This window comes from Oncorhynchus keta, chromosome 4 (assembly GCF_023373465.1).
Source record: "Oncorhynchus keta strain PuntledgeMale-10-30-2019 chromosome 4, Oket_V2, whole genome shotgun sequence".
NCBI classification, from domain to species: Eukaryota; Metazoa; Chordata; class Actinopteri; order Salmoniformes; family Salmonidae; genus Oncorhynchus; species Oncorhynchus keta.
Window position 1 is genome coordinate 11,589,026 of NC_068424.1, and position 23,347 is coordinate 11,612,372.

General features: G+C 50.7%; 1 protein-coding gene across 3 annotated transcripts in view; it reads left to right on the plus strand.

Annotated features, from left to right (window-relative positions):
- Nucleotides 1-23,347, plus strand: part of LOC118362108 (semaphorin-5A-like) — a 365,802-nt gene that overhangs the window by 119,425 nt on the left and 223,030 nt on the right. For all 3 annotated transcript variants that reach the window (XM_052500408.1, XM_052500392.1, XM_052500397.1), the window contains exon 3: nucleotides 14,947-15,046. In XM_052500408.1, the coding sequence (XP_052356368.1) occupies nucleotides 14,947-15,046 (100 nt within the window). The remainder of the gene's footprint in view (nucleotides 1-14,946; nucleotides 15,047-23,347) is intronic.

Below are 23,347 nucleotides of genomic sequence, written 5' to 3' on the forward strand. Positions count from 1 at the left end.
GGGGAAAGGGGATAGAAGTGGGGAGGAGGGAAAGGGGGATAGAAGTGGGGAGGAGGGGAAAGGGGATAGAAGTGGGGAGGTGGGAAAGAGGGATAGAAGTGGGGAGGAGGGGAAAGGGGGATAGAAGTGGGGAGGAGGGGAAAGGGGGATAGAAGTGGGGAGGAGGGGAAAGGGGGATTGAAGTGGGGAGAAGGGGAAAGAGGGATAGAAGTGGGGAGGAGGGAAAGAGGGATAGAAGTGGGGAGGAGGGGAAAGGGGATAGAAGTGGGGAGGAGGGGAAAGGGGGATTGAAGTGGGGAGGAGGAAAGGGTGATAGATGTGGGGAGGAGGGAGAGAGAAGTGGGGAGGAAAAGGGGGATAGAGGTGGGGAGGAGGGGAAAGGGGGTTAGAAGTGGGAGGAGGGTAGAAGTAGGGAGGAGAGGAAAGGGGATAGAAGTGGGGAGGAGGGGAAAGGGGGATAGAAGGAGGAGGAGGGGAAAGGGGATAGAAGTGGAGGAGGGGAAAGGGGATAGAAATGGGGAGGAGGGGAAAGGGATAGAAGTGGGAGGAGGGAAAAGGGATTGAAGTGGGGAGGAGGGGAAAGGATTGAAGTGGGGAGGAGGGAAAGGGTGATAGATGGGGAAGGAGGGGAGAGAAGTGGGGAGGAGGGAAAGAGGGATAGATGTGGGGAAGGAGGGGAGAGAAGTGGGGAGGAGGGAAAGAGGGATAGAAGTGGGGAGGAGGGGAAAGGGGGATAGAAGTGGGGAGGAGGGGAAAGGGGGATAGAAGTGGGGAGGAGGGGAAAGGGGGATTGAAGTGGGGAGAAGGGGAAAGGGGGATAGAAGTGGGGAGGAGGGAAAGAGGGATAGAAGTGGGGAGGAGGGAAAGAGGGATAGAAGTGGGGAGGAGGGGAAAGGGGGATAGAAGTGGGGAGGAGGGGAAAGGGGGATTGAAGTGGGGAGGAGGGAAAGGGTGATAGATGTGGGGAGGAGGGGAGAGAAGTGGGGAGGAGGGGAAAGAGGATTGAAGTGAGGAGGAGGGGAAAGGGGGATTGAAGTGGCGAGAAGGGGAAGGGGGATAGAAGTGGGGAGGAGGGGAAAGGGGGATAGAAGTGGGGAGGAGGGGAAAGGGGGGATAGAAGTGGGGAGGAGGGGAAAGGGGAAGTGAGGAGGAGGGGAAAGGGGGATAGAAGTGGGGAGGAGGGGAAAGGGGGTTAGAAGTGGGGAGGAGGGTAGAAGTAGGGAGGAGAGGAAAGGGGATAGAAGTGGGGAGGAGGGGAAAGGGGATAGAAGGGGAGGAGGAGGGAAAGGGGATAGAAATGGGGAGGAGGGGAAAGGGGATAGAAGTGGGGAGGAGGAAAGGGGATTGAAGTGGGAGGAGGGGAAAGGGGATTGAAGTGGGAGGAGGGAAAGGGTGATAGATGTGGGAAGGAGGAGAGAAGTGGGGAGGAGGGAAAGAGGGATAAATGTGGGAAGGAGGAGAGAAGGGGGAGGAGGGAAAGAGGGATAGAAGTGGGGAGGAGGGGAAAGGGGATAGAAGTGGGGAGGAGGGAAAGGGTGATAGAAGTGGGGAGGAGGGAAAGGGTGATAGATGTGGGAAGGAGGGGAGAGAAGTGGGGAGGAGGGGAAAGGGGATAGAAGTGGGGGAGGGGAAAGGGGATTGAAGTGAGGAAGAGGAAAGGGGGGATTGAAGTGAGGAGAAGGGAAAGGCGGATAGAAGTGGGGAGGAAGGGAAAGGGGATAGAAGTGGGGAGGAGGGGAAAGGGGGATAGAAGTGGGGAGAGGGGAAAGAGGATAGAAGTGGGGAGGAGGGGAAAGGGGGATAGAAGTGGGAGGAGGGGAAAGGGGATAGAAGGGGGAGGGTGAAATGGGGTTAGAAGTGGGGAGGAGGGGAAAGGGGGTTAGAAGTGGGGGAGGGAAAGGGGGATAGAGGTGGGGAGGAGGGAAAGGGGGTTAGAAGTGGGGGAGGGGAGAAGTAGGGAGGAGGGAAAGGGGATAGAAGTTGGGAGGAGGGAAAGGGGGATAGAAGGGGAGGAGGAGGGGAAAGGGGATAGAAGTGGGGAGGAGGGAAAGGGGGATAGAAGTGGGGAGGAGGGGAAAGGGGATAGAAGTGGGGAGGTGGGAAAGAGGGATAGAAGTGGGGAGGAGGGGAAAGGGGGATAGAAGTGGGGAGGAGGGGAAAGGGGGATAGAAGTGGGGAGGAGGGGAAAGGGGATTGAAGTGGGGAGAAGGGGAAAGAGGGATAGAAGTGGGGAGGAGGGAAAGAGGGATAGAAGTGGGGAGGAGGGGAAAGGGGGATAGAAGTGGGGAGGAGGGGAAAGGGGGATTGAAGTGGGGGAGGAGGGAAAGGGTGATAGATGTGGGGAGGGGAGAGAAGTGGGAGGAGGGGAAAGGGGGATAGAGGTGGGGAGGAGGGGAAAGGGGTTAGAAGTGGGGAGGAGGGTAGAAGTAGGGAGGAGAGGAAAGGGGATAGAAGTGGGGAGGAGGGGAAAGGGGGATAGAAGGGGAGGAGGAGGGGAAAGGGGATAGAAGTGGGGGAGGAGGGAAAGGGGGATAGAAGTGGGGGAGGGGAAAGGGGGATAGAAGTGGGGAGGTGGGAAAGAGGGATAGAAGTGGGGAGGAGGGGAAAGGGGATAGAAGTGGGAGGAGGGGAAAGGGGGATTGAAGTGGGGAGAAGGGGAAAGGGGATAGAAGTGGGGAGTAGGGAAAGAGGGATAGAAGTGGGAGGAGGGAAAGAGGGATAGAAGTGGGGAGGAGGGGAAAGGGGGATAGAAGTGGGAGGAGGGGAAAGGGGGATTGAAGTGGGGAGGAGGAAAGGGTGATAGATGTGGGGAGGAGGGGAGAGAAGTGGGGAGGGGAAAGAGGATTGAAGTGAGGAGGAGGGGAAAGGGGGATTGAAGTGGCGAAGGGGAAGGGGGATAGAAGGGGGAGGGGAAAGGGGGATAGAAGTGGGGAGGAGGAAAGGGGGATAGAAGTGGGGAGGAGGGGAAAGGGGATTGAAGTGAGGAGGAGGAAAGGGGGATAGAAGTGGGGAGGAGGGGAAAGGGGATAGAAGTGGGGAGGAGGGAAAGGGGGATTGAAGTGGGGAGAAGGGGAAAGGGGGATAGAAGTGGGGAGTAGGGAAAGAGGGATAGAAGTGGGGAGGAGGGAAAGGGTGATAGATGTGGGAAGGAGGGGAGAGAAGTGGGGAGGAGGGAAAGAGGGATAAATGTGGGAAGGAGGGGAGAAGTGGGGAGGAGGGAAAGAGGGATAGAAGTGGGGAGGAGGGGAAAGGGGATAGAAGTGGGGAGGAGGGGGAAAGGGTGATAGAAGTGGGGAGGAGGGAAAGGGTGATAGATGTGGGAAGGAGGGGAGAGAAGTGGGGAGGAGGGGAAAGGGGGATAGAAGTGGGGGAGGAGGGAAAGGGGATTGAAGTGAGGAAGAGGGGAAAGGGGGATTGAAGTGAGGAGAAGGGGAAAGGCGGATAGAAGTGGGGAGGAAGGAAAGGGGATAGAAGTGGGGAGGAGGGGAAAGGGGGATAGAAGTGGGGAGAGGGAAAGAGGATAGAAGTGGGGAGGAGGGGAAAGGGGGATAGAAGTGGGGAGGAGGGGAAAGGGGGATAGAAGTGGGGAGGGTGAAATGGGGTTAGAAGTGGGGAGGAGGGAAAGGGGGTTAGAAGTGGGGAGGAGGGAAAGGGGGATAGAGGTGGGGAGGAGGGAAAGGGGGTTAGAAGTGGGGAGGAGGGGAGAAGTAGGGAGGAGGGGAAAGGGGATAGAAGTTGGGAGGAGGGGAAAGGGGATAGAAGGGGAGGAGGAGGGGAAAGGGGATAGAAGTGGGGAGGAGGAAAGGGGGATAGAAGTGGGGAGGAGGAAAGGGGGATAGAAGTGGGGAGGTGGGAAAGAGGGATAGAAGTGGGGAGGAGGGAAAGGGGGATAGAAGTGGGGAGGAGGGGAAAGGGGGATAGAAGTGGGGAGGAGGGGAAAGGGGGATTGAAGTGGGGAGAAGGGGAAAGAGGGATAGAAGTGGGGAGGAGGGAAAGAGGGATAGAAGTGGGGGAGGAGGGGAAAGGGGGATAGAAGTGGGGAGGAGGGGAAGGGGGATTGAAGTGGGGAGGAGGGAAAGGGTGATAGATGTGGGGAGGAGGGGAGAAGTGGGGAGGAGGGGAAAGGGGATAGAGGTGGGGAGGAGGGAAAGGGGGTGAAGTGGGAGGAGGGTAGAAGTAGGGAGGAGAGGAAAGGGATAGAAGTGGGGAGGAGGAAAGGGGGATAGAAGGGGAGGAGGAGGGGAAAGGGGATAGAAGTGGGGAGGAGGGGAAAGGGGGATAGAAGTGGGGAGGAGGAAAGGGGATAGAAGTGGGGAGGTGGGAAAGAGGGATAGAAGTGGGGAGGAGGGGAAAGGGGGATAGAAGTGGGGAGGAGGGGAAAGGGGGAAGTGGGGAGAAGGGGAAAGGGGGATAGAAGTGGGGAGTAGGGAAAGAGGGATAGAAGTGGGGAGGAGGAAAGAGGGATAGAAGTGGGGAGGAGGAAAGGGGGATAGAAGTGGGGAGGAGGGGAAAGGGGATTGAAGTGGGAGGAGGGAAAGGGTGATAGATGTGGGGAGGAGGGGAGAGAAGTGGGGAGGAGGGGAAAGAGGATTGAAGTGAGGAGGAGGGGAAAGGGGGATTGAAGTGGCGAGAAGGGGAAGGGGGATAGAAGTGGGGAGGAGGGGAAAGGGGATAGAAGTGGGGAGGAGGGAAAGGGGGATAGAAGTGGGGAGGAGGGGAAAGGGGGATTGAAGTGAGGAGGAGGGGAAAGGGGATAGAAGGGGGAGGAGGGAAAGGGGATAGAAGTGGGGAGGAGGGGAAAGGGGATTGAAGTGGGGAGAAGGGGAAAGGGGGATAGAAGTGGGGAGTAGGGAAAGAGGGATAGAAGTGGGGAGGAGGGAAAGAGGGATAGAAGTGGGGAGGAGGGGAAAGGGGATAGAAGTGGGGAGGAGGGGAAAGGGGGATTGAAGTGGGGAGGAGGGAAAGGGTGATAGATGTGGGGAGGAGGGGAGAAAGTGGGGAGGAGGGAAAGAGGATTGAAGTGAGGAGGAGGAAAGGGGGATTGAAGTGGCGAGAAGGGGAAGGGGGATAGAAGTGGGGAGGAGGGAAAGGGGGATAGAAGTGGGGAGGAGGGGAAAGGGGGATAGAAGTGGGGAGGAGGGGAAAGGGGATTGAAGTGAGGAGGAGGGGAAAGGGGGATAGAAGGGGGAGGAGGGGAAAGGGGATAGAAGTGGGGAGGAGGGTAGAAGTGGGGAGGAGGGGAAAGGGGGATTTAAGTGGGGAGAAGGGGAAAGGGGGATTGAAGTGGGGAGAAAGGGAAAGGGGGATAGAAGTGGGGAGGGGGGGATAGAATATTTATTATATATATATTAAAGGGGGATAGAAGTGGGGAGGGGAAAGGGGGATAGAAGTGGGGAGGGGGGAAAGGGGGATAGAAGTGGGGAGGAGGGGAAAGGGTGATAGAAGTGGGGAGGAGGGAAAGGGTGATAGATGTGGGGAGGAGGGGAGAGGAGGAGGAAGGAAAGGGGGATAGAAGTGGGGAGGAGGGGAAAGGGGGATAGAAGTGGGGAGGAGGGAAAGGGTGATAGAAGTGGGGAGGAGGGAAAGGGTGATAGATGTGGGGAGGAGGGGAGAGAAGTGAGGAGGATGGGAAAGGGGGATTGAAGTGGGGAGAAGGGGAAAGGGGGATAGAAGTGGGGAGGAGGGGAAAGGAGGATTGAAGTGGGGAGGAGGAGAAAGGGGATAGAAGTGGGGAGGATGGGAAAGGGGGATAGAAGTGGGGAGGAGGGGAAAGGGGGATAGAAGTGGGGAGGAGGGGAAAGGGGGATAGAAGTGGGGAGGAGGGGAAAGGGGGATAGAAGTGGGGAGGAGGGGAAAGGGGGATAGAAGTGGGAGGAGGGGAAAGGGGGATAGAAGTGGGGAGGAGGGGAAAGGGGGATAGAAGTGGGGAGGAGGGGAAAGGGGATTGAAGTGAGGAGGAGGGGAAAGGGGGATAGAAGTGGGGGAGGAGGGGAAAGGGGGATAGAAGTGGGAGGAGGGGAAAGGGATTGAAGGAGGAGGAGGTGAAAGGGATAGAAGTGGGGAGGAGTTGGAAAGGATTGAAGTGAGAGGAGGGAAAGGGGGATTGAAGTGGGGAGAAGGAAAGGGGGATAGAAGTGGGGAGGAGGGGGAAAGGGAGATAGAAGTGGGGAGGAGGGGAAAGGGGATAGAAGTGGGGAGGAGGGAAAGGGGATAGAAGTGGGGAGGAGGGGAAAGGGGATTGAAGTGGGGAGGGGAAAGGGGGGGAGGAGGTGAAAGGGGGATAGAAGTGAGGAGGAGGGAAAGGGTGATAGATGTGGGGAAGAGGGTAGAAGTGGGGAGGAGGGGAAAGGGGATTTAAGTGGAAAGGGGATTGAAGTGGGAGAAGGGGAAAGGGGATAGAAGTGGGGAGGAGGGGAAAGGGGGATAGAAGTGGGGAGGAGGGAAAGGGGGATAGAAGTGGGGAGGAGTTGGAAAGGGGATTGAAGGAGGAGGAGGGGAAAGGGGATAGAAGGGGGAGGAGTTGGAAAGGGGATTGAAGAGGAGGAGGAAAGGGGGATTGAAGTGGGAGAAGGGGAAAGGGGGATAGGAGGGGAGGGGAAAGGGAGATAGAAGTGGGAGAAGGGGAAAGGGGGATAGAAGTGGGAGGAGGGGAAAGGGGGATAGAAGTGGGAGGGGAAAGGGGGATAGAAGTGGGGATAGGGGGGAAAGGGGGATTGAAGGGGGAGGAGGAAAGGGTGATAGAAGTGGGGGAGGAGGGAAAGGGTGATAGATGGGGAGGAGGAGAGAAGGAGGAGGAGGGAAAAGGGGGATAGAAGTGGGGAGGAGGGGAAAGGGGATTGAAGAGGAGGGGAAAGGGTGATAGAAGTGGGAGGAGGGGAGAGAAGTGAGGAGGATGGGAAAAGGGGATTGAAGTGGGGAGAAGGGGAAAGGGGATAGAAGTGGGGGAGGAGGAAAGGAGGATTGAAGGGTAGGAGGGGGGGATCAGGGGGGAGGAGGGGAGGAAGGAGGAGGATGGGAAAGGGGATTGAAGTGGGGAGAAGGAAAGGGGATAGGGGAGGAGGGGAAAGGAGGATTGAAGGGGAGGAGGGAAAGGGATTGAAAGGAGGGAAGGGGGATAGAAGGGGAGGAGGGGAAAGGAGGAGAAGTGGGGAGGAGGGGAAAGGGGGATAGAAGTGGGGGAGGAGGGGAAAGGGGATAGAAGGAGGAGGGGAAAGGGGGATAGAAGTGGGAGGAGGGGAAAGGGGGATAGATGGGGAGAGGGAAAGAAAGGGGGGAAAGGGAAGGGGGAGGAGGGAAAGGGATGATAGGAGGAGGGGAAAGGGGATAGAAGGGGGAGGAGGAAAGGGGGATAGAAGGAGGAGGGAAAGGATTGAGGAGGAGGAGGGAAAGGGGGATAGAAGGGGAGGAGTTGGAAAGATTGAGGAGGAGGAGGGGAAAGGGGGATTGAAGTGGGGAGAAGGGGAAAGGGGATAGAAGTGGGGAGGAGGGGAAAGGAGATAGAAGTTAGAAGTGGGGAGGAGGGGAAAGGGGGATAGAAGTGGGGAGGGAAAGGGGGATTGAAGTGGGGGAGGAGGGAAAGGGACTTGAAGAGGAGGTGAAAGGGGGATAGAAGGGAGGAGGAGGGAAAGGGTGATAGATGTGGGGAGGAGGGTAGAAGTGGGGAGGAGGAAAGGGGGATTTAAGTGGGGAGAAGGGGAAAGGGGGATTGAAGGGGGAGAAGGGGAAAGGGGGATAGAAGTGGGGAGGAGGGAAAGGGGGATAGAAGTGGGGAGGAGGGGAAAGGGGGATAGAAGTGGGGGGGGGGAAAGGGGGATTGAAGTGAGGAGGGGAAAGGTGATAGAAGGAGGAGGGAAATGGTGATAGATGATGTGGAGGGAAAGGGGGATAAAGTGGGGAGGAGGGGAAAGGGGGATAGAGAAGTGGGGGGAGGAGGGGAAAGGGGGATAGAAGTGGAGGAGGGAAAGGGATAGATGGGAGGGGAGGAAGGAGGAGGGGAAAGGGGTGATAGAAGTGGGGAGGAGGGAAAGGGGATAGAAGTGGGGAGGAGGGAAAGGTGATAGATGTGGGGAGGAGGGGAGAGAAGTGAGGAGGATGGGAAAGGGGGATTGAAGGGGGAGAAGGAAAGGGGGATAGAAGTGGGAGGAGGGGAAAGGAAGTGGGGAGGAGGGGAAAGGGGGATAGAAGTGGGGAGGAGGGGAAAGGGGATAGAGGGGAGGAGGGAAAGGATAGAGAGGGGGGGATAGAAGTGGGGAGGAGGGGAAAGGGGATAGAAGTGTGGAGGAGGGAGGAGAAGGGGGAGGAGGAAAGGGGGATTGGGAGTGAGGAGGGGAAAGGAAGGGAGGAGGGAAAGGGGAGAAGTGGGGAAAGGAAGGGGGAAGGGGAAAGGATAGAAGTGAGGAGGGAAAGGATTGAAGGAGGAGGAGGAAAGGGGATAGATTGAAGAGGAGGAGGGGAAAGGGGGATGGGGAGAGAAGGAAAGGGGGATAGAAGTGGGGAGGAGGGAAAGGGAGATAGAAGTGGGGAGGAGGGGAAAGGGGGGATAGAAGTGGGATGAGGAAAGGGGGATAGAAGGGGAGGAGGGGAAAGGGGGGATCACGGGAGGAGGGGAAAGGGGGATCGAAAGGGGGATAGAAGTGAGGAGGAGGGGAAAAGGGGGATAGAAGTGGGGAGGAGGGAAAGGGGGATAGAAGTGGGGAGAGGGGAAAGGGGATTGAAGTGGGGAGGGAGGAAAGGGGGATAGAAGTGGGGAGGAGGGGAAAGGGGATAGAAGTGGGTAGGAGGGGAAAGGGGATAGAAGTGGGGAGGAGGGGAAAGGGGATAGAAGGGGAGGAGGAAAGGATAGAAGTGGGGAGGAGGGAAAGGGGATAGAAGAGGAGGGAAAGGGGATAGAAGTGGGGAGGAGGGAAAGGGTGATAGATGGGGGAGGAGGGAGAGAAGTGGGGAGGAGGAATGGGATTGAAGTGGGGAGAAGGGGAAGGGGGGAGTGGGGGAGGGGGGAAAGGGGGATTGAAGGGGGAGAAGGGGAAAGGGGATAGAAGTGGGAGGAGGGGAAAGGGGATAGAAGTGGGGAGGAGGGAAAGAGGGATAGAAGTGGGGAGGAGGGGAAAGGGGATAGAAGTGGGAGGAGGAAAGGGGATTGAAGTGGGGAGGAGGGAAAGGGGATAGAAGTGGGGAGGAGGGGAAAGGGGATAGAAGTGGGGGAGGAGGGAAAGGGTGCTAGAAGTGGTGAGGAGGGAAAGGGTGATAGATGTGGGGAGGAGGGGAGAGAAGTGGGGGAGGGGAAAGGGGAAGTGAGGAGGAGGGGAAAGGGGGGATTGAAGTGAGGAGAAGGGGAAAGGGGGATAGAAGTGGGGAGGAGGGAAAGGGGGATAGAAGTGGAGAGGAGGGGAAAGGGGGATAGAAGTGGGGAGGAGTGGAAAGGGGGATAGAAGTGGGGAGGAGGGGAAAGGGGATTGAAGTGAGGAGGAGGGGAAAGGGGGATAGAAGTGGGGAGGAGGGGAAAGGGGATTGAAGTGAGGAGGAGGAAAGGGGGATTGAAGTGGGGAGGGGGAAAGGAAGTGGGGAGGAGGGGAAAGGGGGATAGAAGTGGGGGAGGGGAAAAGGGGATAGAAGTGGGGAGGAGGGGAAAGGGGGATAGAAGTGGGGAGGAGGGGAAAGGGGGATAGAAGTGAGGAGGAGGAAAGGGGGATAGAAGTGGGGAGGAGGGGAAAGGGGATTGAAGTGAGGAGGAGGAAAGGGGGATTGAAGTGGGGAGGAGGGGAAAGGGGGATAGAAGTGGGGAGGAGGGGAAAAGGGGATAGAAGTGGGGAGGAGGGAAAGGGGATAGAAGTGGGGAGGAGGGGAAAGGGGATTGAAGTGGGGAGGAGGGAAAGGGGATAGAAGTGGGAGGAGGGGAAAGGGGGGATTGAAGTGGGGAGGAGGGGAAAGGGGGATAGAAGTGGGGAGGAGGGGAAAGGGGGATAGAAGTGGGAGGAGGGGAAAAGGGGGATAGAAGTGGGGAGGAGGGGAAAGGGGATTGAAGTGGAGGAGGAGGGAAAGGGGGATTGAAGTGGGAGGAGGGGAAAGGGGGATAGAAGTGGGGAGGAGGAAAAGGGGATAGAAGTGGGGAGGAGGGGAAAGGGGGGATAGAAGTGGGGAGGAGGGGAAAGGGGGTTGAAGTGGGGGAGGAGGGTTGAAGTGGGGAGGAGGGAAAGGGGGATAGAAGTGGGGAGGAGGGGAAAGGGGGATTGAATTGGGGGAGGAGGGAAAGGGGGATAGAAGTGGGGAGGAGGGGAAAGGGGGATTGAAGTGGGGAGGAGGGGAAAGGTGGATAGAAGTGGAGAGGAGGGGAAAGGGGGTTAGAAGTGGGGAGGAGGGTAGAAGTGGGGAGGAGGGGAAAGGGGGATGTCTATTGAAGAAGTTTTATAAATCCCCTTGGTTCCTTTTATAAAGGACAAGGTCAGGGTTCATTTGAGGTTCATATCGTGTTCCTACCGAAATGAAAGCTATTGCTTCTTCACTAGAGCCCTACAAAACACTCACGTCACATTAAAGCCCTGAGGTAAATCCACCAATTCACTCAGTGATCATACCGAGAACACTCAGTTTTATATAGATCCTACCAGTGTTCTACTTAGCTTTAAGTAGTTATATCGTTCAGTGTTTTACAACTTCCCAGTATTCTAACAGGGTTCTCCCCATACCCCTCTCTCAGCCCAAACAAAACTAATAAATAATGTCCTGTCATCATCTAACATTTAGACGTTTGTTTCTCATTAGATCTCATATCCCAGGGTAAATACATCAGCTCTGGCTTATGAGTGTGTATGAGCCCTTCGTCTCGTCTTAAAACATAAATCCCCCGTTGTGAATGTTGTATTCTCCTTCCCTCTCCCCTCCGAGGGACCTGAGTGGGGAGATACAGATACCCTGGTGGGACCACAGCTGATTTATGGGGGAAACGCTGGGTAACTGAAGCCTTGGTTTCCCTCGAGGGTGTCGCTGCCACATTTGTATGCTCTAGAGCTTCCTCACGATATAAATAATGAGCCTGCCGGCTGCACCAGAGGCACCAGAGGCACCAGAGGCACCAGAGGCGCATCCCAAACTCCCGTCCCCCTGGAGAATCAGAGCGGAACCTGCCATCACCCACAGCCAAATCTCAGGGCGGAAGTTGTTGTGATCTCTCTCTCTCCGATAGTTATTTCACCAAAAGGCTAATGAACATGTATTAGCTCTGCGTCTGCCACTTTAACTTGATCTTATTCTCATTAATACGTAGAACCCTGAGGATTGGAAGAAGAGAGAAGCAGCTTTATCAACAGTGATTCCATCCTGTTAGGTGATGTTGATGTGCTCTATACTCCTACAGTTTGACAAAGAGGTTGATTCAGCGCCGTGTTTTTTAGTACGTAGCTACTAGCAGTGACTTGGGCAGGCGGTCAGTAAGTCCCTGTTGTATCGGGCTGAAAGCCGCAGCTTGACAGAAGTAAACAGCTGGTTGGTGGTTTGATGCAGTTGAGGTTAGGCTGTTAGTTTCAGGTGTTTTGCATTTTTTGACAGATAACGTTTTTGACTCCAACCGAAGCTGTACTCCATCAATGTCTACAGCTCTACAGTAGAAGCTCTCTGAAAGTTCAGATAACGTACAGGTCCGGTATACACAAATCAGGATTTAACATAATATCAGCAACAGTAAATGGTTTAACTCTCGACCACGAAAAGTGTTTTGAAATCCCGGAACCACAGTAAAACCAGCAATAAATATAACAAACAAATATTACTGGCCGTTTCAGACAATAATTATTAGAGTACAATATTGTCAAGTATCAGGATTATTAGAATACAATATTGTGAGAGCAGATTATCCAATCCCCAATGCTTACATTAACTATTAGGGGAATGGACAATATCTGACCCTAGATCAGGCGTTAGGGTAACCTTCCTCTTAGGCCATTACTTTTCACTCACTACCTATCAGGTTTCAGGGCTGTATGGAGCTGACTGGTAATCCGACAGGGATCTATGATTCTATTCGTCAAGGGCTAATGGATCGGGCGCCATGGAGACAGACATGTTGAGGGTGATCTGGGGTTTGACGTATTCATTTAGTTAATCATTACTGTAGCTAGAACTAATGCATACTGTATATGGTGTGTGTGAGGGGTGAGGGTGAGGTTCTGTGTGTGTGTGTGTGTATGTGTGTGGTTGTGTGTGTGTGTGTGTGTGTGTGTGTGTGTGTGTGTGTGTGTGTGTGTGTGCTGTGCTGTACTGTGGAGGAATATATCTCTGGGGTCAGGGGCAAAGGTTAAGGCATTGACAACTATGAGATAACAGTCTAAGAATCACTTTAAAAGGACCTTGGATTCAAACAGGCATGAACACACACTCACACACACACACACACACACACACACACACACACACACACACACACACACACACACACACACACACACACACACACACACACACACACACACACACACACACACACACAGAACCTTACCCTCACCCCTCACACACACCCTATACAGTATGCATTAGTTCTAGCTACAGTAATGATGAACTAAATGGAGTGTAAGGCGTGTGGTTGGAAGCCCAGGTGGGAAACTGTACTGCTTTACCCTCAAGCTTTTAACCTGACATACTTCACTAAATACTACAGCTGCCAGGAGACATTCTGGACATGGGGTAGATTAGGGCTCATTGTAAGGCTCTCAGAACAGAAATAAGTGCAAAACTGTTTATGTTTCTTCATTTAATCTTCATTCTAACAGGAACTTCATTCTAACAGGTTTAAACCTCTTTTCTAAGAGAGGAGACGTAAACAGCACCAGACAACATTAGTGTTCATGAGAGAGGAGACGTAAACAGCACCAGACAACATCAGTGTTCATAAGAGAGGAGACATAAACAGCACCAGACAACATTAGTGTTCATGAGAGAGGAGACGTAAACAGCACCAGACAACATTAGTGTTCATAAGAGAGGAGACATAAACAGCACCAGACAACATTAGTGTTCATAAGAGAGGAGACGTAAACAGCACCAGACAACATTAGTGTTCATAAGAGAGGAGACATAAACAGCACCAGACAACGTTAGTGTTCATAAGAGAGGAGACGTAAACAGCACCAGACAACGTTAGTGTTCATAAGAGAGGAGACATAAACAGCACCAGACAACATTAGTGTTCATAAGAGAGGAGACATAAACAGCACCAGACAACATTAGTGTTCATAAGAGAGGAGACGTAAACAGCACCAGACAACGTTAGTGTTCATAAGAGAGGAGACATAAACAGCACCAGACAACGTTAGTGTTCATAAGAGAGGCACCAGACAACGTTAATAAGAGAGGAGAACATAAACAGCACCAGACAACATTAGTGTTCATAAGAGAGGAGACATAAACAGCACCAGACAACATTAGTGTTCATAAGAGAGAGACGTAAACAGCACCAGACAACGTTAGTGTTCATAAGAGAGGAGACATAAACAGCACCAGACAACATTAGTGTTCATAAGAGAGGAGACGTAAACAGCACCAGACAACGTTAGTGTTCATAAGAGAGGAGACGTAAACAGCACCAGGCAACATTAGTGTTCATAAGAGAGGAGACATAAACAGCACCAGACAACGTTAGTGTTCATAAGAGAGGAGACATAAACAGCACCAGACAACATTAGTGTTCATGAGAGAGGAGACATAAACAGCACCAGACAACATTAGTGTTCATAAGAGAGGAGACATAAACAGCACCAGACAACGTTAGTGTTCATAAGAGAGGAGACGTAAACAGCACCAGACAACATTAGTGTTCATAAGAGAGGAGACATAAACAGCACCAGACAACATTAGTGTTCATGAGAGAGGAGACGTAAACAGCACCAGACAACATTAGTGTTCATAAGAGAGGAGACATAAACAGCACCAGACAACATTAGTGTTCATAAGAGAGGAGACGTAAACAGCACCAGACAACATTAGTGTTCATAAGAGAGGAGACATAAACAGCACCAGACAACATTAGTGTTCATAAGAGAGGAGACGTAAACAGCACCAGACAACATTAGTGTTCATAAGAGAGGAGACGTAAACAGCACCAGACAACATTAGTGTTCATAAGAGAGGAGACATAAACAGCACCAGACAACATTAGTGTTCATAAGAGAGGAGACGTAAACAGCACCAGACAACATTAGTGTTCATGAGAGAGGAGAAATAAACAGCACCAGACAACATTAGTGTTCATGAGAGAGGAGAAATAAACAGCACCAGACAACATTAGTGTTCATAAGAGAGGAGACGTAAACAGCACCAGACAACATTAGTGTTCATGAGAGAGGAGACGTAAACAGCACCAGACAACATTAGTGTTCATGAGAGAGGAGACGTAAACAGCACCAGACAACATTAGTGTTCATAAGAGAGGAGACGTAAACAGCACCAGACAACATTAGTGTTCATGAGAGAGGAGACGTAAACAGCACCAGACAACATTAGTGTTCATAAGAGAGGAGACATAAACAGCACCAGACAACATTAGTGTTCATGAGAGAGGAGACGTAAACAGCACCAGACAACATTAGTGTTCATAAGAGAGGAGACGTAAACAGCACCAGACAACATTAGTGTTCATAAGAGAGGAGACGTAAACAGCACCAGACAACATTAGTGTTCATGAGAGAGGAGACGTAAACAGCACCAGACAACATTAGTGTTCATGAGAGAGGAGACGTAAACAGCACCAGACAACATTAGTGTTTATAAAACAACAGGTGTTATCGGACCCCATCACAATACCGAACAATACTCACAAAGACAACATAATATAGGCCAACAACACTTTATTATATACTGTGGCTATTGGCTAAGCATTTCTCTTTATCCACCCTCTTTGTTCTGCTCTTTTTTTTCAGATTTGATTGGCTAATGTGTGTCTTTCTCTACTTTGATTGGCAGATATGGAGCCTTGGATCCACAGGTTCCGGGCTGAGGGCACAGTGGATTACTCTCAGCTAACCTTTGACCCCAGCCAGAACGAACTGATAGTCGGAGCCAGGTATTATATTCCCCCCCCCCCTCCCTGTCCCCTCTCTCTCTCTCTCTCTCTCTCTCTCTCTCTCTCTCGCTTCTTCTCTTTTTCTCTTTCTAGCTTTTTCTCTTGCTATCCCTCTCACTCATGATTGATGACACCTTTTGAAAATCCTCTGATTGAGTAGTGATTTTCTAGCCTGTTCTCCAGTGATGTTCATTGTCTCTGCCAAGCACATCACCTTTAATTCAGCTCAGCTCAGTGTGTGTGTGTGTGTGTGTGTGTGTGTGTGTGTGTGTGTGTGTGTGTGTGTGTGTGTGTGTGTGTGTGTGTGTGTGTGTGTGTGTGTGTGTGTGTGTGTGTGTGTGTGTGTGTGTGTGTGTGTGTGTGTGTGTGTGTGCATCCCAATCCTGCTAATGACCTTGGTTGTCAATATAAGCTGTTGTCTCCAGAGTTTAGAAGGTAGCTGAGGAAACAGAGAGCTGAAGGACCAAGACAGAGACACAGAGCTGGGGGAATAAATGAATGTACTGCAGATGGATTCAAGGAAATGGAGTAGTTGGGAATACTTGCAGGGATTGACAGATAAGAAGAAGATAATTGAGTAAACGTGGAGAGGGGAGAGAGTCTGCGTAAGGGAGAGCGAGAAAGATAGAAAAAGAAAGGGTGAGTTCTGCATGAATGCAAGCAATACTGGACTAGATGGAACTTTTACTGGGCTAGATGGAACTTTTACTGGGCTAGATGGGACTTTTACTGGGCTAGATGGGACTTTTACTGGGCTAGATGGAACTTTTACTGGGCTAGAAGGGGACTTTTACTGGGCTAGGTGGAACTTTTACTGGGCTAGATGGAACTTTTACTGGGCTAGGTGGAACTTTTACTGGGCTAGGTGGAACTTTTAGTGGACTAGGTGGAACTTTTACTGGGCTAGATGGAACTTTTACTGGGCTAGGTGGAACTTTTACTGGGTAGGTGGAACTTTTACTGGGCTAGATGGAACTTTTACTGGGCTAGGTGGAACTTTTACTGGGCTAGATGGAACTTTTACTGGGGATAGATGGAACTTTTACTGGGCTAGATGGAACTTTTACTGGGCTAGATGGGACTTTTACTGGGCTAAGTGGAACTTTTACTAGGCTAGATGGAACTTTTACTGGGCTAGGTGGAACTTTTAATGGGCTAGGTGGAACTTTTAGTGGACTAGGTGGAACTTTTACTGGGCTAGATGGAACTTTTACTGGGCTAGATGGAACTTTTACTGGGCTAGATGGAACTTTTACTGGGCTAGGTGGAACTTTTACTGGGCTAGATGGAACTTTTACTGGGGATAGATGGAACTTATTATAAAACACTGGGAGAGTGATTGCATTTGACCCTGACTATTATACAACACTGGGAGAGTGATTACATTTGACCGTGACTATTATAAAACACTGGGAGTGTGATTACATTTGACCCTGACTATTATACAACACTGGGAGAGTGATTACATTTGACCGTGACTATTATAAAACACTGGGAGAGTGATTACATTTGACCCTGACTATTATAAAACACTGGGAGAGTGATTGCATTTGACCCTGACTATTATAAAACACTGGGAGAGTGATTACATTTGACCCTGACTATTATAAAACACTGGGAGAGTGATTACATTTGACCCTGACTATTATAAAACACTGGGAGAGTGATTGCATTTGACCCTGACTATTATAAAACACTGGGAGAGTGATTACATTTGACCCTGACTATTATAAAACACTGGGAGAGTGATTACATTTGACCCTGACTATTATAAAACACTGGGAGAGTGATTGCATTTGACCCTGACTATTATAAAACACTAGGAGAGTGGAGCATTTATCCTTCCCTCTCAGACATTCGTCTGACCCAGGGGCTAAAGGGTGTTCCTGTCTGTCCCTGGAGTGGTCTGGACTAGCCTCGCTTCTCTTTCTCTAGATGAGAGGGCTCAGGCTTAGTGACAGAGATCTAGGATAATCTAGATAATCTAGGCTAGGGGTTGATTTGAGACTTACTCTGTCAACCTAAATAGGCTCAGTGACAGGGATCTAGAAGAATCTAGGCTAAGTGGCTAGGGGTTGATTTGAGACGTACTCCATCAACCTAAATAGGCTCAGTGAGAGGGATCTAGAAGAATCTAGGCTAAGGGGCTAGGGGTTGATTTCAGACTTACTCTGTCAACCTACATAGGCTCAGTGAGTGTTTGTGACTAGGGTTTGATTTGGGACAAGATCTACTCTGTCTGGCTGAGAGGGATCGTTGACGATTGTCCAGGAGTCTAGGGTTTGATTTGGGACAAGGCCTACTCTGTCTGACTGAATGGACTCTATATTCTCTGTGTGTTGGATCAGTCTGACTGGAAGATTCCATGAGTCCAAAAGTCTGTATTTTAGATCCAGCTGGTTTAATTTAAGACGTTTAACATTAGAGGAGTCACATTGAATTGTCTTAGAACGTCCGGTGTCGACGTTAAATGTTGAAATTAAATGTCTACATGTCAAATAGAGTTAGACAGAGAGGGTCTGTCTGTGACCAGATGGCCAGAGAGTGTTATAATGGCGGCAGATCGATTGTAGATGTTAATATAGTGTAAAAAGGGTCTTAGACCACAGCCTGCCCTGTGAAATACTGTAGCCGCTCTTTAGAAGATGGATAGGCTTGGGTTTATGTGTGTGTGTGTGTGTGTGTGTGTGTGTGTGTGCCTATAGGTGCTCCTGTCGAGGTTTGAGTGGGAGTATAACAGTACAGAATAGATGCCTAGATTATTTACTTTCTTGACATGAATTAAAGGGCAATTCCACCACTTTTCATCATCTCCAGGACCAACCCAGTGTCTACATTTTTTATTTATTTTACCTTTATTTAACTAGGCAAGTCAGTTAAGAACAAATTCTTATTTTCAATGACGGCCTAGGGACAGTGGGTTAACTGCATGTTCAGGGGCAGAACGACAGATTTGTACCTTGTCAGCTCGGGGGTTTGAACTTGCAACCTTCCAGTTACTAGTTCAACAGTGTTTGAAAATGAAATGTTTAAACTTTTGATGATGTCATCAGGTGTAAATATGTCCTTATCACCGATGGAGACATTAGTATTGTCTTGGAGATAATGAGCATGAAGTTGAAAAGTGGTGAAGAGCTCTTTCATATTTGTAAAACGAATAACTTTCTGAACCCGGTTTGAACTGAACCTGACAGGGTTGATTCTCTGACATTCCTGGCCAAAACTGATTACAAATTAAACATCCTTTCCTGATTGGCACAGCGGTCTAAGGCACTGCATCACTACAGACCCGGGTTCAATCCTGGGCTGTATCACAACTGGCCGTGATCGGGAATCCCATAGGGCAGTGCACAACCAGCGTCGTCCGGGTTTACGGAGGGTTTGGCTGGAGGAGGGTTTAATTGGCCAATCATGCTCTAGTGACTCCTTGTGGTGGACCAGGCGCCTGCAGGCTGAATTCAGTTGTCAGTTGAACAGTGTTTCCTCTGACACATTGGTACGGCTGGCTTCCAGGTTAAGCAGGCGTGTGTTAAGAAGCACGGCTTAGCGGGTCATGTTTCAGAGGACACATGACTCGACCAATGGTTTGGTTGGCTTCCAGGTTAAGCAGGCGTGTGTTAAGAAGCAGAGGACACATGACTCTTCTGATCCCATTGGGGAGATGCAGCGATGAGACAAGATCGTAATCGGGGAGAAAAAGGGGTGAAAATAAAATATATATATAAAATAAAAAGAAATGAAACAGCCTTAATATTAAACGTCACTCTGCTAAATAATAATATTAATATGATTAATAAACCTGCTATGATGATGAGTCTTGTGCCAGAATGCTGATCTTATACAATCAAACTGAAACCATTGGTCGTAAAAGAACAGACCTACTCATTCTACAGACATTAGCTTATACTGTTTTGTGGAAAGTTTGAAAGACCAGACAATTTGTTTTTTTTAGTTGGCTTACAATCTAAATGTAACCATTCAAAAGAGCCTAAGGCAAGAGCCTTATTCAAGTGAAGTTTCCCCATTGGACTCTCTGATACACACACACACACATGAATGTGGGCCCACGCACACTCACACAGCCTTAGGTCCTATGGTCTGTTAAAACAAAAATTCACTCAGGGATGCATTTGTCTGGAGGTGACCCTTAGACACTGATTCAAGATCAGTTTAGCATTTTCCCCACTAACGGTTGAGGTTGGAAAGAGTGAGCTGATCCTACATCTATGCAGTGGTGTAAAGCACTTAATTAATAATACTTTAAAGTACTACTTAAGTCGTTTTTGTGGGTATCTGTACTTGACTTTACTATTTCTATTTTTGATGACTATTTGACTTTCCTGAAGAAAATAAGGCACTTTTTACTTCATACATTTTCCTTGACACCCAAAAGTATTCGTTACACTTGGAATGCCTAGCAGGACAGGTAAAGTGTCTAATTCACGCACTTAAATCCCTGGTCATCCCTACTGCCACTGATCTGGAGGACTCACTAAACAGAGAACATCCCTGTTAATCCCTACTGCCTCTGATCTGGAGGATTCACTAAACAGAGAAAATCCCTGGTCATTCCTACTGCCTCTGATCTGGAGGACTCACTAAACACAGAACATCCCTGGTCATCCCTACTGCCTCTGATCTGGTGAACTCACTGAACAGAGAAAATCCCTGGTCAGCCCTACTGCCACTGATCTGGAGGACTCACTAAACAGAGAACACCCCTGGTCATCCCTACTGCCTCTGATCTGGAGGACTCACGAAACACAGAACATCCCTGGTCATCCCCGATGCATCTGATCTGGAGGACTCACTAAACAGAGAACATCCCTGGTCATCCCTACTGCCTCTGATCTGGAGGACTCACTAAACACAGAACATCCCTGGTCATCCCCAATGCATCTGATCTGGAGGACTCACTAAACAGAGAACATCCCTGGTCATCCCGACTGCCTCTGATCTGGTGGACTCACTAAACAGAGAACATCCCTGGTCATCCCTACTGCCTCTGATCTGGTGAACTCACTGAACAGAGAACATCCCTGGTCATTCCTACTGCCTCTGATCTGGTGAACTCACTAAACAGAGAACATCCCTGGTCATCCCGACTGCCTCTGATCTGGTGAACTTACTGAACAGAGAACATCCCTGGTCATCCCTACTGCCTCTGATCTGGTGAACTCACTAAACAGAGAACATCTCTGGTCATCCCTACTGCCTCTGATCTGGTGAACTCACTAAACAGAGAACATCCCTGGTCATCCCTACTGCCTCTGATCTGGTGAACTCACTAAACAGAGAACATCCCTGGTCATCCCTACTGCCTCTGATCTGGTGGACTCACTGAACAGAGAACATCTCTGGTCATCCCTACTGCCTCTGATCTGGTGGACTCACTAAACAGAGAACATCCCTGGTCATTCCTAATGCTCTGATCTGGTGAACTCACTAAACAGAGAACATCCCTGGTCATCCCTACTGCCTCTGATCTGGTGGACTCACTAAACAGAGAATATCCCTGGTCATCCCTACTGCCTCTGATCTGGTGGACTCACTAAACAGAGAATATCCCTGGTCATCCCTACTGCCTCTGATCTGGTGAACTCACTGAACAGAGAACATCTCTGGTCATCCCTACTGCCTCTGATCTGGTGGACTCACTAAACAGAGAACATCCCTGGTCATTCCTAATGCCTCTGATCTGGTTTGTGGGTAACTCACTAAACAGAGAACATCCCTTCATCCCTACTGCCTCTGATCTGGTGGACTCACTAAACAGAGAATATCCCTGGTCATCCCTACTTCTGATCTTGGACTCACTAAACAGAGAATATCCTGGTCATCCCTACTTCTGATCTGGTGGACTCACTAAACAGAGAATATCCCTGGTCATTCCTAATGCCTCTGATCTGGTGAACTCACAAACAGAGAACATCCCTGGTCATCCCGACTGCCTCTGATCTGGTGGACTCACTGAACAGAGAACATCCCTGGTCATCCCTACTGCCTCTGATCTTGGACTCACTGAACAGAGAACATCCCTGGTCATCCCTACTGCCTCTGATCTGGTGGACTCACTAAACAGAGAATATCCCTGGTCATCCCTACTGCCTCTGATCTGGTGGACTCACTAAACAGAGAATATCCCTGGTCATCCCTACTGCCTCTGATCTGGCAGACTCACTAAACAGAGAACATCCCTGGTCATCCCTGCCTCTGATCTGGAGGACTCACTAAACAGAGAACATCCCTGGTCATCCCTACTGCCTCTGATCTGGCAGACTCACTAAACAGAGAACATCCCTGGTCATCCCTGGCCTCTGATCTGGCAGACTCACTAAACAGAGAACATCCCTGGTCAGCCCTACTGCCTCTGATCTGGCAGACTCACTAAACAGAGAATATCCCTGGTCATCCCTACTGCCTCTGATCTGGAGGACTCATTAAACAGAGAACATCCCTGGTCATCCCTACTGCCTCTGATCTGGCAGACTCACTAAACAGAGAACATCCCTGGTCATCCCTGCTGCCTCTGATCTGGCAGACTCACTAAACAGAGAACATCCCTGGTCAGCCCTACTGCCTCTGATCTGGCAGACTCACTAAACAGAGAACATCCCTGGTCATCCCTACTGCCTCTGATCTGGAGGACTCACTAAACAGAGAACATCCCTGGTCATCCCTACTGCCTCTGATCTGGAGGACTCACTAAACAGAGAACATCCCCTGGTCATCCCTGCTGCCTCTGATCTGAGGACTCACTAAACAGAGAAAATCCTGGTCATCCCTACTGCCTCTGATCTGGCAGACTCACTAAACAGAGAACATCCCTGGTCATCCCTGATCTGGAGGACTCACTAAACAGAGAACATCCCTGGTCATCCCTACTGCCTCTGATCTGGAGGACTCATTAAACAGAGAACATCCCTGGTCATCCCTGCCTCTGATCTGCAGACTCACTAAACAGAGAACATCCCTGGTCAGCCCTACTGCCTCTGATCTGGCAGACTCACTAAACAGAGAACATCCTGGTCATCCCTACTGCCTCTGATCTGGAGGACTCACTAAACAGAGAACATCCCTGGTCATCCCTACTGCCTCTGATCTGGAGGACTCACTAAACAGAGAACATCCCCTGGTCATCCCTGCTGCCTCTGATCTGGTGGACTCACTAAACAGAGAACATCCCTGGTCATCCCTACTGCCTCTGATCTGGAGGACTCACTAAACAGAGAACATCCCTGGTCATCCCTGCTGCCTCTGATCTGGTGGACTCACTAAACAGAGAACATCCCTGGTCATCCCTACTGCCTCTGATCTGGTGGACTCACTAAACAGAGAACATCCCCTGGTCATCCCTGCTGCCTCTGATCTGGTGGACTCACTAAACAGAGAACATCCTGGTCATCCCTACTGCCTCTGATCTGGTGGACTCACTGAACAGAGAACATCCCTGGTCATCCCTACTGCCTCTGATCTGGAGGACTCACTAAACAGAGAACATCCCTGGTCATCCCTACTGCCTCTGATCTGGAGGACTCACTAAACAGAGAACATCCCTGGTCATCCCTACTGCCTCTGATCTGGTGGACTCACTAAACAGAGAACATCCCTGGTCATCCCTACTGCCTCTGATCTGGAGGACTCACTAAACAGAGAACATCCCTGGTCATCCCTACTGCCTCTGATCTGGTGGACTCACTAAACAGAGAACATCCCTGGTCATCCCTACTGCCTCTGATCTGGACTCACTAAACAGAGAACATCCCTGGTCATCCCTACTGGATCTGGAGGACTCACTAAACAGAGAACATCCCTGGTCATCCCTACTGCCTCTGATCTGGAGGACTCACTAAACAGAGAACATCCCTGGTCATCCCTACTGCCTCTGATCTGGAGGACTCACTAAACAGAGAACATCCCTGGTCATCCCTGCTGCCTCTGATCTGGTGGACTCACTAAACAGAGAACATCCCTGGTCATCCCTACTGCCTCTGATCTGGAGGACTCACTAAACAGAGAACATCCCTGGTCATCCCTACTGCCTCTGATCTGGTGGACTCACTAAACAGAGAACATCCCTGGTCATCCCTACTGCCTCTGATCTGGAGGACTCACTAAACAGAGAACATCCCTGGTCATCCCTACTATCTGGAGGACTCACTCTCCCTGGTCATCCCTACTGCCTCTGGTCTGGTGGACTCACTAAACAGAGAACATCCCTGGTCATCCCTACTGCCTCTGATCTGGAGGACTCACTAAACAGAGAACATCCCTGGTCATCCTTACTGCCTCTGATCTGGA